Raw genomic sequence first — 13635 nt, forward strand, 5'->3', positions numbered from 1 at the left:
GAATTAACAGGAAGCCAATGAAGAGAAGCCAATATGGGTGAAATATGCTCTCTCCTTCTAGTCCCCGTCAGTACTCTAGCTGCAGCATTTTGAATTAACTGAAGGCTTTTTAGGGAACTTTTAGGACAACCTGATAATAATGAATTACAATAGTCCAGCCTAGAGGAAATAAATGCATGAATTAGTTTTTCAGCATCACTCTGAGACAAGACCTTTCTGATTTTAGAGATATTGCGTAAATGCAAAAAAGCAGTCCTACATATTTGTTTAATATGCGCTTTGAATGACATATCCTGATCAAAAATGACTCCAAGATTTCTCACAGTATTACTAGAGGTCAGGGTAATGCCATCTAGAGTAAAGATCTGGTTAGACACCATGTTTCTAAGATTTGTGGGGCCAAGTACAATAACTTCAGTTTTATCTGAGTTTAAAAGCAGGAAATTAGAGGTCATCCATGTCTTTATGTCTGTAAGACAATCATGCAGTTTAACTAATTGGTGTGTGTCCTCTGGCTTCATGGATACATAAAGCTGGTTATCATCTGCGTAACAATGAAAATTTAAGCAATGCTGTCTAATAATACTGCCTAAGGGAAGCATGTATAAAATGTATATCTAGACATCCAACTTGAGGTTGGATGTCTAGAAACTTCCTACTTTTAAACTCTGATTGTTGGAAGGTGTCGTAGCACGGACCCACAACAGGGGGCGCAAATGAACGGACAATGAGTAAGCCAAAAGGTAACAATTTAATGTTGTGATAATACACAACGAAATGTGTCGTAATTTTCACAGTCAATAAACACCAGGTGACGTGTGGGCAGGCTCGAAGATAGAAGACGCCCGACGAGAGAGAAGCCGCGTCCCACACGGCCTGCACCACCAACGGTCTGAAGAACACCGGAGCCGCCAAGTCCCGAGTCCCCAGGTGGCCTCTGTCTTCGGCTGTCGACCCTGGTACTGCTGGCAGAAAACAGAAAGATGATGTATGAGTGTGAGTCCGCACACTCAGTAATTTACAGTCCAAACACAGTTGGGAGGGAGCACCTCCACCTCCAAATCACACACACTCGTGCAGCTCCTGGTCAACCACTTATCTGTGATGGGGTGTGAGGCGAAGCCGTCGCTGTCACACCAAACGCCAATCCTCCAGATAAGGCAACACTCCAGGAAAACGGCTGCAATAGAGGTTCAAGTTATTACACACACACAGTGTTAGTCAGCAGAGAAATTACCTTGGTACTGGTAGTCGTTTTCTCGGCGGGGAGGTGGAGTTGCAGTCCGGCTTTTATGGTAGTAATGATAACGAGTGACAGCTGGTGCAGAGGATGAGTGACAGCTGTCACTTCTTCTGGGTCTGGCGCCCTCTCGTGCTTGGAGCCCGCACTCCAAGCAGGGCGCCCTCTGGTGGTGGTGGGCCAGCAGTACCTCCTCTTCAGCGGCCCACACAACACTGATAAGACTGAAATGATGGTTCTTGGTTCAGTGAGACATCAGCATCAATTTGACCAGTTAACGCTCATTCTCGGCTCGTGTGTCATACATCACACTGACAAAGTGAGGAACCTTGGAGTCTATGTCTATGGCTGATGCTGAGACACTGATCCATGCATTTATCTCTTCTAGACTGGACTACTGCAATGTTCTATTTTCTGGTTTACCGCAATCTAGCATTAGGGGTCTCCAATTGGTTCATAATGCTGCAGCCAGACTTTTGACACGAAGCAGAAAGTTTGACCACATTACATCCATTTTGGCATCCCTTCACTGGCTTCCTGTCCCAGTGAGATCAGATTTTAAGGTTCCGCTACTAACCTGTAAAATTATTCACAGACTGGCACCTCCCTACTTAGCTGAACTACTTAAACCCTACGTAACGGCCCGAACTTTGCGTTCTCAGGGTGCAGGACTACATTGTGTCCCTAAGGTGAATAAGAAGTCTGCGGGTCACAGAGGTTTCTCTTATCGTGCCCCTGTTCTGTGGAATGATCTCCCTGCATCAATAAAACAGTCAGATTCTGTGGAGACTTTCAAGTCCAGACTTAAGATGCGCTTATTTTCCCTTTCACATGGCTAGCATACTGGCACAGTTTTGCTTTTACGCTTTTTACTCTTTTAATTCATTTATTAGTAATTGGAGCGTGCTGCGGCCTCAACTTTACATAAATTCTGGGTCTTTTAGTGAAGTTTAGGGCTAGTGCCCGGCGAACACCTTAGTATTTCACTATTTTTCTTATTGATTAATGCTGGCAAATTATACAGTAATTTTTGTCTTTCTGATGCCTGATTCTGTTTTTTCTCTGTTTAAGGTGCAGCTCCATCCAGAGATGGGAGTTGTATTCGTGTTGGCGATCCTGCTGTCCTGTGCGCCAATAGCATTTCTTGTATATTCGTCCGTGAACTGTTCTGTGAATTGTTCTGTAATTTATGTTTGTATCATGGCCCAAGCAGAGGGTCACCCCTTTGAGTCTGGTCTGCTTGGGGTTTCTTCCTCAGAGGGAGTTTTTCCTTAGCACTGTTGCTCTGGGGGTTAGTAAGGTTCGACCTTACCTGTGTGAAGCGCTTTGAGGCAACTCTGTTGTGATTTGGCGCTATATAAATGAAATAAATTGAATTGAAATTTACATTTTTCTAAATTTGTCTTTGGTGTTATTTCAATCCAGTATGATCCACCTTGGATTTGCTGTGGCGACCCCGAGTGCAAACAAGGGAGCAGCCGAAGGGACTTACATGATGAGCTGCTTTTTACTGCTGGCACTAATCCCAGTCTTTTTTTCTCCTTCAGCTGTCCGAAATGACCGGAATAAGAAGAAAAAGGAGAGTCCGAAGCCAGAGCTGGCGGAGAGCTACGAGCTGACAGCTGAGTTGGAAACCATCATTGAAAAGATTCGAAAGGCCCATCAAGAAACCTTCCCCTCCCTCTGCCAGCTTGGCAAGTACACCACGGTGAGTCCACTGCCACTGGAGTGCCTGAAAAAACATCTTTGTTGTGTTTCAGGTCACCCTTCTAAACATGATGAGCTATTACTGTCACTCTATGATCCTGTGCCGCCGGTGGCTCAGCGTGTTGTATGGCTGGGGGAGCCTGGCTGCCTTTTGTTTCTGTTTTCTGTCCTGTCTTTTGTTTTTCCTTCCAGGTGGCTTGCATTTGGGACTGAGTGGCTGTGTAGCTGAGTTTATCAGGACCTCACCCTGATCACCTGAGGCTGATCACCTGCGGCTCATCAGGACTCACAGCTGTGGTGCATCTACATGGATTGGAACATGGTGGCATTTAAGACTGGAGTACACAGTGTGTATTTGCCAGAGACTCGACCTTGTGACCAGATGGGTGAGATCGTCGTCTCGGGAGCCATCTCATCATCAGTGGATGCAGAGAACGTCCAGGTTTGATGCATGGTCTGTGAAAGAGGAGAGGGTGAGGTCTCATGCTCGTCAGCACACTTCCTGAGGTACGTTAGATTTTGTGACTAACATTTATACAGTCAGTAAATGTGGTGTCCCTCACACCTTATTATATTGAGCTGTATGTTGGTCGTTTAAATCAGCTTCCGCTGCAGTGAGTTTGTGAACTGGATGTTCCATGCCTGCAGGGTGGGAAGCTGATTAGTAATTAAGCCAGGAAGTGTTTGCTGTTTGTGCACCTTTGAGCGTTCTCTCTGTGTGTTGAGTGTGGACTCACATAATGATTCCTTCTTTCACAGACTCGGTTTGTCGCGGCCACCTGGGGGGTGTCGGCGGGGTCCTTGGGTCCGAACCAGTTCTGGCTCCGGACCGTTAGCGCTGCTGGGAGCGCACCGCAATCCACCACACCAGACCGCGCACTTTTATATTTTTCACAGCACTGTTATGTTCATTAAACTCTGTTATCCTTTGTACCGTGCTCTGCTTATTTTATACTGGGTCCTTCAAACGCTGGTCGGTTCTCCGGGCTGCGTCCGACACATAACAGTAGTCTCTGGCCAAACATCACGGACCCAGCGGTAGCAGAGACGGTAACGCGCCGGGAAGGCGGCAGCTGACATTCAGAAGTTATCCGGATCAGTTGCGGGTGCTCTCCGCCCGGATGGTGCGTGTTGGAGAACCCATTACTGAATACTGATTTGAGCGCTCGTGCAGCCGTGTTCCTGTGTGTGCCTTATCCGTGGGTCGTGGTGGAGTGTGACTGGCGACGGCTTCGCGTCGCACTTCGACCGGATAAGAGGTTTGAACGGGAGCTGCAGGAGTGGGTCTGTAATGGGTGAACACGCACGGCGGAGCTCTGTGGCACGGATCGCGGTGCTTCCTGTGTTACAGTCATAGCCCCGTTTCCCCGGGTAATGATAGCTACTGCATCTGTTGTGTCAGCTCCGGTGTTATTTAGTTGAATCACATTTTTGGTTGTGTGTTGCTCACAGCTGTGCACAGAAAAGCAGCTCGTTTGTTTTCTCTGTCACCAAAGAGGGTTTTTCCATTTTTAGCACTCTGGCTCCCTCTGTTGGTGACTGAGTCACATTACCGTCAAGCTCTTAAGTTGGAACAGGTGTGTTCCATTTGTTTGAGCTTGATGGTATAAATCACTTATTAGTTTTGTGAGTGTTCATTTTGTGTGGGTGTTTTTTGAGTTGGTTTTTGTGTGGGATTTTATTTTTTGTTTTCCAGTATTAGTGTCTGGGGTCGTGTCCCTGCAGTCTGTTTGGAGCACAAAAAGGACCCAAGCAACTTTATGTTAGTCTGTTAGTCTTTCTTTTTATTTCTTTTAGTTTCACCTCCCAGGGTTTGATGGGACGGTCCCCTGGGGGGTGATGGGGGGTAATTGGGTTGTTTTTTCTTTTTGTTTTGTTTTTTGTTATGCCCTCTCTTCTCCTCTGACTCCAGCCGGGTGAGCCGTAGAGTCGGCGTTGCTGGAGTGGTGCAGTTTGGTTATGCTGGGCGTTTCCCAGGTAACCTCTGCACCCGGGAGGGGAGGGGGGGGGTTGGGGTATTTTCTTTTTGTTCCCTCTCTTCTCCTCTGACTCCAGCCGGGTGAGCCGCAGTGTCAGCGTTGCTGGAGTGGTGCAGTTTGGTTATGCTGGGCATTTCCCAGGTAACCTCTGCACCTGGGGGGGGGGGGGGTGTTTTTGTTTGTTGTTTCCCTGTTCCACCTCCGGCTTCAGCACAGCTTTGAGCCATCTGCCATCGGCGTGGCTGAGGTTTGGGGCAGTGGGATATACCCGCAGCTGGTGGCTGGTTTAGAAGTCGGAGGAGTGGCGCTGTTTTGTGCCGTCTGCCATAACCGCTGTTCCACTCCTCCCGGTTGGCTTCTGGGGTATAGTCACGGTTGGTGACACTGGACGTGCTTCCAGTTTCCACTGCGCCAAGGGGGTGGGATTGGGGTTGTTTTGTTTGTATGCTTTTTTTTTCTCCTTTTGTTTTTCCCCCCAGTTTCCACCCTCAGGGTTTGACTGTGGTGTCCTCTGGGGGGGAAAGGGCTGTGGGTCCATCTAGCCATAGACGGCCGGGGCTGGGTCCGTTGGTCATGAGGGGAGGCGTCTCCTGGGGTTGATGGAATGGTCCTCTGGGAGGCGCTGGGAGTCCCCGTGGGTGACATTGGATCCCAGAGGGACCTCGGCTGTGGTTATTACTCCTGGAGCTGGCGGGATGTCCTCTGGGGGGTGTTGGTCCCTACATGTCGTTAAGGGGGGGGGGGTGTTAGTGTTTTTATTTGTTAGCTTAAGTTTGGGTTGTTTTTCTTTTCTCCCCTTCCCGGGGTTTGATGGAACGGTCCTCTGGGGAGGGGGGGGGGGTGTTAGTGTTTTTATTTGTTAGCTTACGTTTGGGTTGTTTTTCTTTTCTCCCCTTCCCGGGGTTTGATGGAACGGTCCTCTGGGGAGGGGGGAGGGGGTGTTAGCATTTTCATTTGCAAGCTTAAGTTTGGGTTTTTCTTTTCTCCCCTTCCCGGGGTTGATGGAACGGTCCCCTGGGGAGGGGGGGGGTGGTTTGGTTGTTTATGTTTGTCTTTTTTGTTTTATGACTAATTAGACTGAACATGGTTGGACAAAGGCTGACCGCACAGGTTTAAGAACTCCTGGCCACACCTGTGCTAAGTGACTGACAGAAACAAAGGCAAAGATGCAGCCAGAGGAGAAGACATCAACCATTCTGTTGGAAGACGAATGCAGATACGGTTTCCAGCCATGGCCCCTGGAGGGGGGTGTTTCTCCTGGGCCGGGTTTGTGTGGTCGCCGGGAGGCTTCCCGTGAGGCTGGGGTGCTGTTGTGTGGCTGGGGGGGCCTGGCTGCCTTCTGTTTCTGTTTTCTGTCCTGTCTTTTTTTTTTCCTTCCAGGTGGCTTGCATTTGGGACTGAGTGGCTGTGTAGCTGAGTTTATCAGGACCTCACCCTGATCAATCAATCAATCAATTTTTTTTTTATATAGCGCCAAATCACAACAAACAGTTGCCCCAAGGCGCTTTATATTGTAAGGCAAGGCCATACAATAATGATGTAAAACCCCAACGGTCAAAACGACCCCCTGTGAGCAAGCACTTGGCTACAGTGGGAAGGAAAAACTCCCTTTTAACAGGAAGAAACCTCCAGCAGAACCAGGCTCAGGGAGGGGCAGTCTTCTGCTGGGACTGGTTGGGGCTGAGGGAGAGAACCAGGAAAAAGACATGCTGTGGAGGGGAGCAGAGATCGATCACTAATGATTAAATGCAGAGTGGTGCATACAGAGCAAAAAGAGAAAGAAACAGTGCATCATGGGAACCCCCAGCAGTCTACGTCTATAGCAGCATAACTAAGGGATGGTTCAGGGTCACCTGATCCAGCCCTAACTATAAGCTTTAGCAAAAAGGAAAGTTTTAAGCCTAATCTTAAAGTAGAGAGGGTATCTGTCTCCCTGATCTGAATTGGGAGCTGGTTCCACAGGAGAGGAGCCTGAAAGCTGAAGGCTCTGCCTCCCATTCTACTCTTCCAAACCCTAGGAACTACAAGTAAGCCTGCAGTCTGAGAGCGAAGCGCTCTATTGGGGTGATATGGTACTACGAGGTACCTAAGATAAGATGGGACCTGATTATTCAAAACCTTATAAGTAAGAAGAAGAATTTTAAATTCTATTCTAGAATTAACAGGAAGCCAATGAAGAGAGGCCAATATGGGTGAGATATGCTCTCTCCTTCTAGTCCCCGTCAGCACTCTAGCTGCAGCATTTTGAATTAACTGAAGGCTTTTTAGGGAACTTTTAGGACAACCTGATAATAATGAATTACAATAGTCCAGCCTAGAGGAAATAAATGCATGAATTAGTTGATCAATTATTATATCATTTACCAACAGGGACTTAGAAGAGAGAGACCTAATGTTTAATAGACCACATTTAACTGTTTTAGTCTGTGGTGCAGTTGAAGGTGCTATATTATTTTTTTCTTTTTGAATTTTTATGCTTAAATAGATTTTTTGCTGGTTATTGGTAGTCTGGGAGCAGGCACCGTCTCTACGGGGATGGGGTAATGAGGGGATGGCAGGGGGAGAGAAGCTGCAGAGAGGTGTGTAAGACTACAACTCTGCTTCCTGGTCCCAACCCTGGATAGTCACGGTTTGGAGGATTTAAGAAAATTAGCCAGATTTCTAGAAATGAGAGCTGCTCCATCCAAAGTGGGATGGATGCCGTCTCTCCTAACAAGACCAGGTTTTCCCCAGAAGCTTTGCCAATTATCTATGAAGCCCACCTCATTTTTTGGACACCACTCAGACAGCCAGCAATTCAAGGAGAACATGCGGCTAAACATGTCACTCCCGGTCCGATTGGGGAGGGGCCCAGAGAAAACTACAGAGTCCGACATTGTTTTTGCAAAGTTACACACCGATTTAATGTTAATTTTAGTGACCTCCGATTGGCGTAACCGGGTGTCATTACTGCCGATGTGAATTACAATCTTACCAAATTTACACTTAGCCTTAGCCAGCAGTTTCAAATTTCCTTCAATGTCGCCTGCTCTGGCCCCCGGAAGACAATTGACTATGGTTGCTGGTGTCGCTAACTTCACATTTCGCAAAACAGAGTCGCCAATAACCAGAGTTTGATCCTCGGCGGGTGTGTCGTCAAGTGGGGAAAAACGGTTAGAGATGTGAACGGGTTGGCGGTGTACACGGGGCTTCTGTTTAGGGCTACGCTTCCTCCTCACAGTCACCCAGTCAGCCTGCTTTCCCGGCTGCTCGGGATATGCCAGGGGGTAACTAACGGCGGCTAAGCTACCTTGGTCTGCACCGACTACAGGGGCCTGGCTAGCTGTAGAATTTTCCACGGTGCGGAGCCGAGTCTCCAATTCGCCCAGCCTGGCCTCCACAGCTACGAATAAGATACACTTATTACAAGTACCGTTACTGCTAAAGGAGGCCGAGGAATAACTAAACATTTCACACCCAGAGCAGAAAAGTGCGGGAGAGACAGGAGAAGCCGCCATGCTAAATCGGCTAAGAGCTAGTAGCTACGCTAAGCTAGCGGATTCCTAAAAACACGCAAAGTGAATAATGTGTAAATAATTTAGAGGTGATTCAGCAGAGGGAGTGCTTTAGTTAAGGCACGTAAAGATTACACTGTGAAACAAATCATTATCTAGTTAACTAGATCAATCTAACTGCACAGATTAAACAGCTAACAGATACAGCAAAACACCGCTGTGCTCCGGAACAGGAAGTGATACAATACCGCAGTGAGAGCCAACCTTGATTATTGTAGTTTATTTCTGTTTTTTTTAAACCCAACCTAAATCTAGCTAAATCTTTTATGGTAAGAAGAATAAAAATGAGTTATCTTTGTTCTAAAAGTATTGTATTTGCGAAAGCTATTAGGATGCCCAGTTTTCATTGTAAAACCAAAAAGATTAATGTGATAAGTTTATGTACTAACCCAGGTCTATTGTGATTGCTAACAAGTTCTCTTAATCTAAGGGCCCAGTCCCACTGGGGTTTAGGAAGATTTGTGTATGACGCATACAAAATTGGTTCATATTCGCCAAACATCCACAATATCCGTGAAACATCAGCACACGTCCACAAGTATTCGCAGAGGCACGTTTTTCCGTTGCCAGGTTTTTTGAGCTGCACAAAATTTTGGTTGCGGATGACATCCGCCTTACACACACAATGCATACTCAATCTATGCGCTGTATATCCGCCGTTATTCTCTGATATCCGCAACTGATGGGGTATTGCGGCTTGGCAGCGGACTGGAACAGTGTGTAAAATGGATATATAGCGTGCCTATCACGTCCACATCACATACTAAAATTAGTTGTGCGAATGCATACAGATTGGCCACGAATAAAGCATTTGTATTACGTCTGCTTTGCATCAGATTTGCAGACAATCTGCAAATGCATAACAAACAGAAATCGACATACCTGCCAGTCATTGCCAGTCCAGCTGTGGAGACGTACAGATGTAGTTATGGATCCCCTAAGACGTAGTGTGATAGTTGCTGCCATCCAACAACATACCAATCAACATGTCCAGTTCCAGCAATTGCTCCAGAGGCTGTGGTGTTGGTGTGAATAGTGATGCCAACAGGCCCGAGTGTGCTTCTGTTATGACTGCAATGCATATGCCGCACACGCACCATACAACCGCTGTTGCCGCCTCACGTGCGCAATGCATTCTCAATACATGCATCATACACCTGTGATTGTTCGTCATATATTCGCTATACATTATTAATATATCTGTAATTCATACTGAGACATTTGTCATTTTTGGCCAATTTTGTTGCGGATGACAACCAATGCCCGATATTTGTATACTCAAGTCATGCACAATTAATCCTCTCCCCAGTGGGACCGGGCCATAAGTTCTGAATCTGTCTTTGTAGTAGTGTGTCATCTCTTTCGCTTCCCTGATCATTTTTGAACTTACATTGTTTTTGTTAAAGTACCTCATGCTACAATATTTTCAATATCTTTTTTAGAAACATTACCTAGTTTTTTTACATTGTCGTTAAGCCCGTACGGATAAATTGTGGCTAGTTCCTTGTACCAGTATTCCTCCCTTTGTAATCGTTTTGAAACTAAGCTAAGGCATTCACCTTCTTCCAAATCCTCTATAGGCATTACAGCAATGTCATCTGCACTATGACCATATGAGCAAAAGTGATGGTATAAAAATAAATCACACATTTTACTAAGCCTCTGTCATTTATTTGCAGATAATCAAGTAAATTATATTTTTTGTAGCGCTTGTCATTTCTGTTTCCATGATCAATCAATCAATCAATTTTATTTTTTTTATATAGCGCCAAATCACAACAAACAGTTGCCCCAAGGCGCTTTATATTGTAAGGCAAGGCCATACAATAATGATGTAAAACCCCAACGGTCAAAACGACCCCCTGTGAGCAAGCACTTGGCTACAGTGGGAAGGAAAAAACTCCCTTTTAACAGGAAGAAACCTCCAGCAGAACCAGGCTCAGGGAGGGGCAGTCTTCTGCTGGGACTGGTTGGGGCTGAGGGAGAGAACCAGGAAAAAGACATGCTGTGGAGGGGAGCAGAGATCGATCACTAATGATTAAATGCAGAGTGGTGCATACAGAGCAAAAAGAGAAAGAAACACTCAGTGCATCATGGGAACCCCCCAGCAGTCTAAGTCTATAGCAGCATAACTAAGGGATGGTTCAGGGTCACCTGATCCAGCCCTAACTATAAGCTTTAGCAAAAAGGAAAGTTTTAAGCCTAATCTTAAAAGTAGAGAGGGTGTCTGTCTCCCTGATCTGAATTGGGAGCTGGTTCCACAGGAGAGGAGCCTGAAAGCTGAAGGCTCTGCCTCCCATTCTACTCTTACAAACCCTAGGAACTACAAGTAAGCCTGCAGTCTGAGAGCGAAGCGCTCTATTGGGGTGATATGGTACTATGAGGTCCCTAAGATAAGATGGGACCTGATTATTCAAAACCTTATAAGTAAGAAGAAGAATTTTAAATTCTATTCTAGAATTAACAGGAAGCCAATGAAGAGAGGCCAATATGGGTGAGATATGCTCTCTCCTTCTAGTCCCCGTCAGCACTCTAGCTGCAGCATTTTGAATTAACTGAAGGCTTTTTAGGGAACTTTTAGGACAACCTGATAATAATGAATTACAATAGTCCAGCCTAGAGGAAATAAATGCATGAATTAGTTTTTCAGCATCACTCTGAGACAAGACCTTTCTGATTTTAGAGATATTGCGTAAATGCAAAAAAGCAGTCCTACATATTTGTTTAATATGCGCTTTGAATGACATATCCTGATCAAAAATGACTCCAAGATTTCTCACAGTATTACTAGAGGTCAGGGTAATGCCATCCAGAGTAAGGATCTGGTTAGACACCATGTTTCTAAGATTTGTGGGGCCAAGAACAATAACTTCAGTTTTATCTGAGTTTAAAAGCAGGAAATTAGAGGTCATCCATGTCTTTATGTCTGTAAGACAATCCTGCAGTTTAGCTAATTGGTGTGTGTCCTCTGGCTTCATGGATAGATAAAGCTGGGTATCATCTGTGTAACAATGAGAATTTAAGCAATACCGTCTAATAATACTGCCTAAGGGAAGCATATATAAAGTGAATAAAATTGGTCCTAGCACAGAACCTTGTGGAACTCCATAATTAACTTTAGTCTGTGAAGAAGATTCCCCATTTACATGAACAAATTGTAATCTATTAGACAAATATGATTCAAACCACCGCAGCGCAGTGCCTTTAATACCTATGGCATGCTCTAATCTCTGTAATAAAATTTTATGGTCAACAGTATCAAAAGCAGCACTGAGGTCTAACAGAACAAGCACAGAGATGAGTCCACTGTCCGAGGCCATAAGAAGATCATTTGTAACCTTCACTAATGCTGTTTCTGTACTATGATGAATTCTAAAACCTGACTGAAACTCTTCAAATAGACCATTCCTCTGCAGATGATCAGTTAGCTGTTTTACAACTACCCTTTCAAGAATTTTTGAGAGAAAAGGAAGGTTGGAGATTGGCCTATAATTAGCTAAGATAGCTGGGTCAAGTGATGGCTTTTTAAGTAATGGTTTAATTACTGCCACCTTAAAAGCCTGTGGTACATAGCCAACTAACAAAGATAGATTGATCATATTTAAGATCGAAGCATTAAATAATGGTAGGGCTTCCTTGAGCAGCCTGGTAGGAATGGGGTCTAATAAACATGTTGATGGTTTGGATGAAGTAACTAATGAAAATAACTCAGACAGAACAATCGGAGAGAAAGAGTCTAACCAAATACCGGCATCACTGAAAGCAGCCAAAGATAACGATACGTCTTTGGGATGGTTATGAGTAATTTTTTCTCTAATAGTTAAATTTTGTTAGCAAAGAAAGTCATGAACTCATTACTAGTTAAAGATAATGGAATACTCAGCTCAATAGAGCTCTGACTCTTTGTCAGCCTGGCTACAGTGCTGAAAAGAAACCTGGGGTTGTTCTTATTTTCTTCAATTAGTGATGAGTAGAAAGATGTCCTAGCTTTACGGAGGGCTTTTTTATAGAGCAACAGACTCTTTTTCCAGGCTAAGTGAAGATCTTCTAAATTAGTGAGACGCCATTTCCTCTCCAACTTACGGGTTATCTGCTTTAAGCTACGAGTTTGAGAGTTATACCATGGAGTCAGACACTTCTGATTTAAAGCTCTCTTTTTCAGAGGAGCTACAGCATCAAAAGTTGTCTTCAATGAGGATGTAAAACTATTGACGAGATACTCTATCTCCCTTACAGAGTTTAGGTAGCTACTCTGCACTGTGTTGTTATATGGCATTAGAGAACATAAAGAAGGAATCATATCCTTAAACCTAGTTACAGCACTTTCTGAAAGACTTCTAGTGTAATGAAACTTATTCCCTACTGCTGGGTAGTCCATCAGAGTAAATGTAAATGTTATTAAAAAATGATCAGACAGAAGGGAGTTTTCAGGGAATACTGTTAAGTCTTCTATTTCCATACCATAAGTCAGAACAAGATCTAAGATATGATTAAAGTGGTGGGTGGACTCATTTACTTTTTGAGCAAAGCCAATAGAGTCTAATAATAGATTAAATGCAGTGTTGAGGCTGTCATTCTCAGCATCTGTGTGGATGTTAAAATCGCCCACTATAATTATCTGCACCCAGTGTTTCTTTTTATTCACCTCTTTTTGCTCTGTATGCACCACTCTGCATTTAATCATTAGTGATCGATCTCTGCTCCCCTCCACAGCATGTCTTTTTCCTGGTTCTCTCCCTCAGCCCCAGCAGTCCCAGCAGAAGAGCCTGGTTCTGCTGGAGGTTTCTTCCTGTTAAAAGGGAGTTTTTCCTTTCCACTGTCGCCAAGTGCTTGCTCCTAGGGGGTCGTTTTGACCGTTGGGGATTTTCTGTAATTATTGTATGGCTTTTGCCTTACAATATAAAGCGCCTTGGGGCAACTGTTTGTTGTGATTTGGCGCTATATAAATAAAATTGATTTGATTTGTTTCACGTGAGCTAACCTTGTACTGTCTACCTGTGGTATTACTACTGAAACTGTTCCCTTCTACTATATATTTACAAGTTTTACATCTACTACTACCACATTTTCTAACTTTAGTGTCCTGAGTAGCATCAATCACATCCCTTCCTACCAAGGTAGGGTTTGGGGAAGGGCAGTCTTCCCAAAATGTCAC

At 44.8% G+C, this 13635-nt stretch overlaps 1 protein-coding gene across 2 annotated transcripts in view; it reads left to right on the plus strand.

Moving 5' to 3' along the window:
• LOC117501569 (retinoic acid receptor beta-like) overlaps positions 1-13635 on the plus strand; it is a 956089-nt gene that overhangs the window by 586554 nt on the left and 355900 nt on the right. For both annotated transcript variants that reach the window (XM_034160474.1, XM_034160475.1), the window contains exon 4: positions 2788-2948. In XM_034160474.1, the coding sequence (XP_034016365.1) occupies positions 2788-2948 (161 nt within the window). The remainder of the gene's footprint in view (positions 1-2787; positions 2949-13635) is intronic.

This window comes from Thalassophryne amazonica, chromosome 20, assembly GCF_902500255.1.
Source record: "Thalassophryne amazonica chromosome 20, fThaAma1.1, whole genome shotgun sequence".
Taxonomy (NCBI): Eukaryota; Metazoa; Chordata; class Actinopteri; order Batrachoidiformes; family Batrachoididae; genus Thalassophryne; species Thalassophryne amazonica.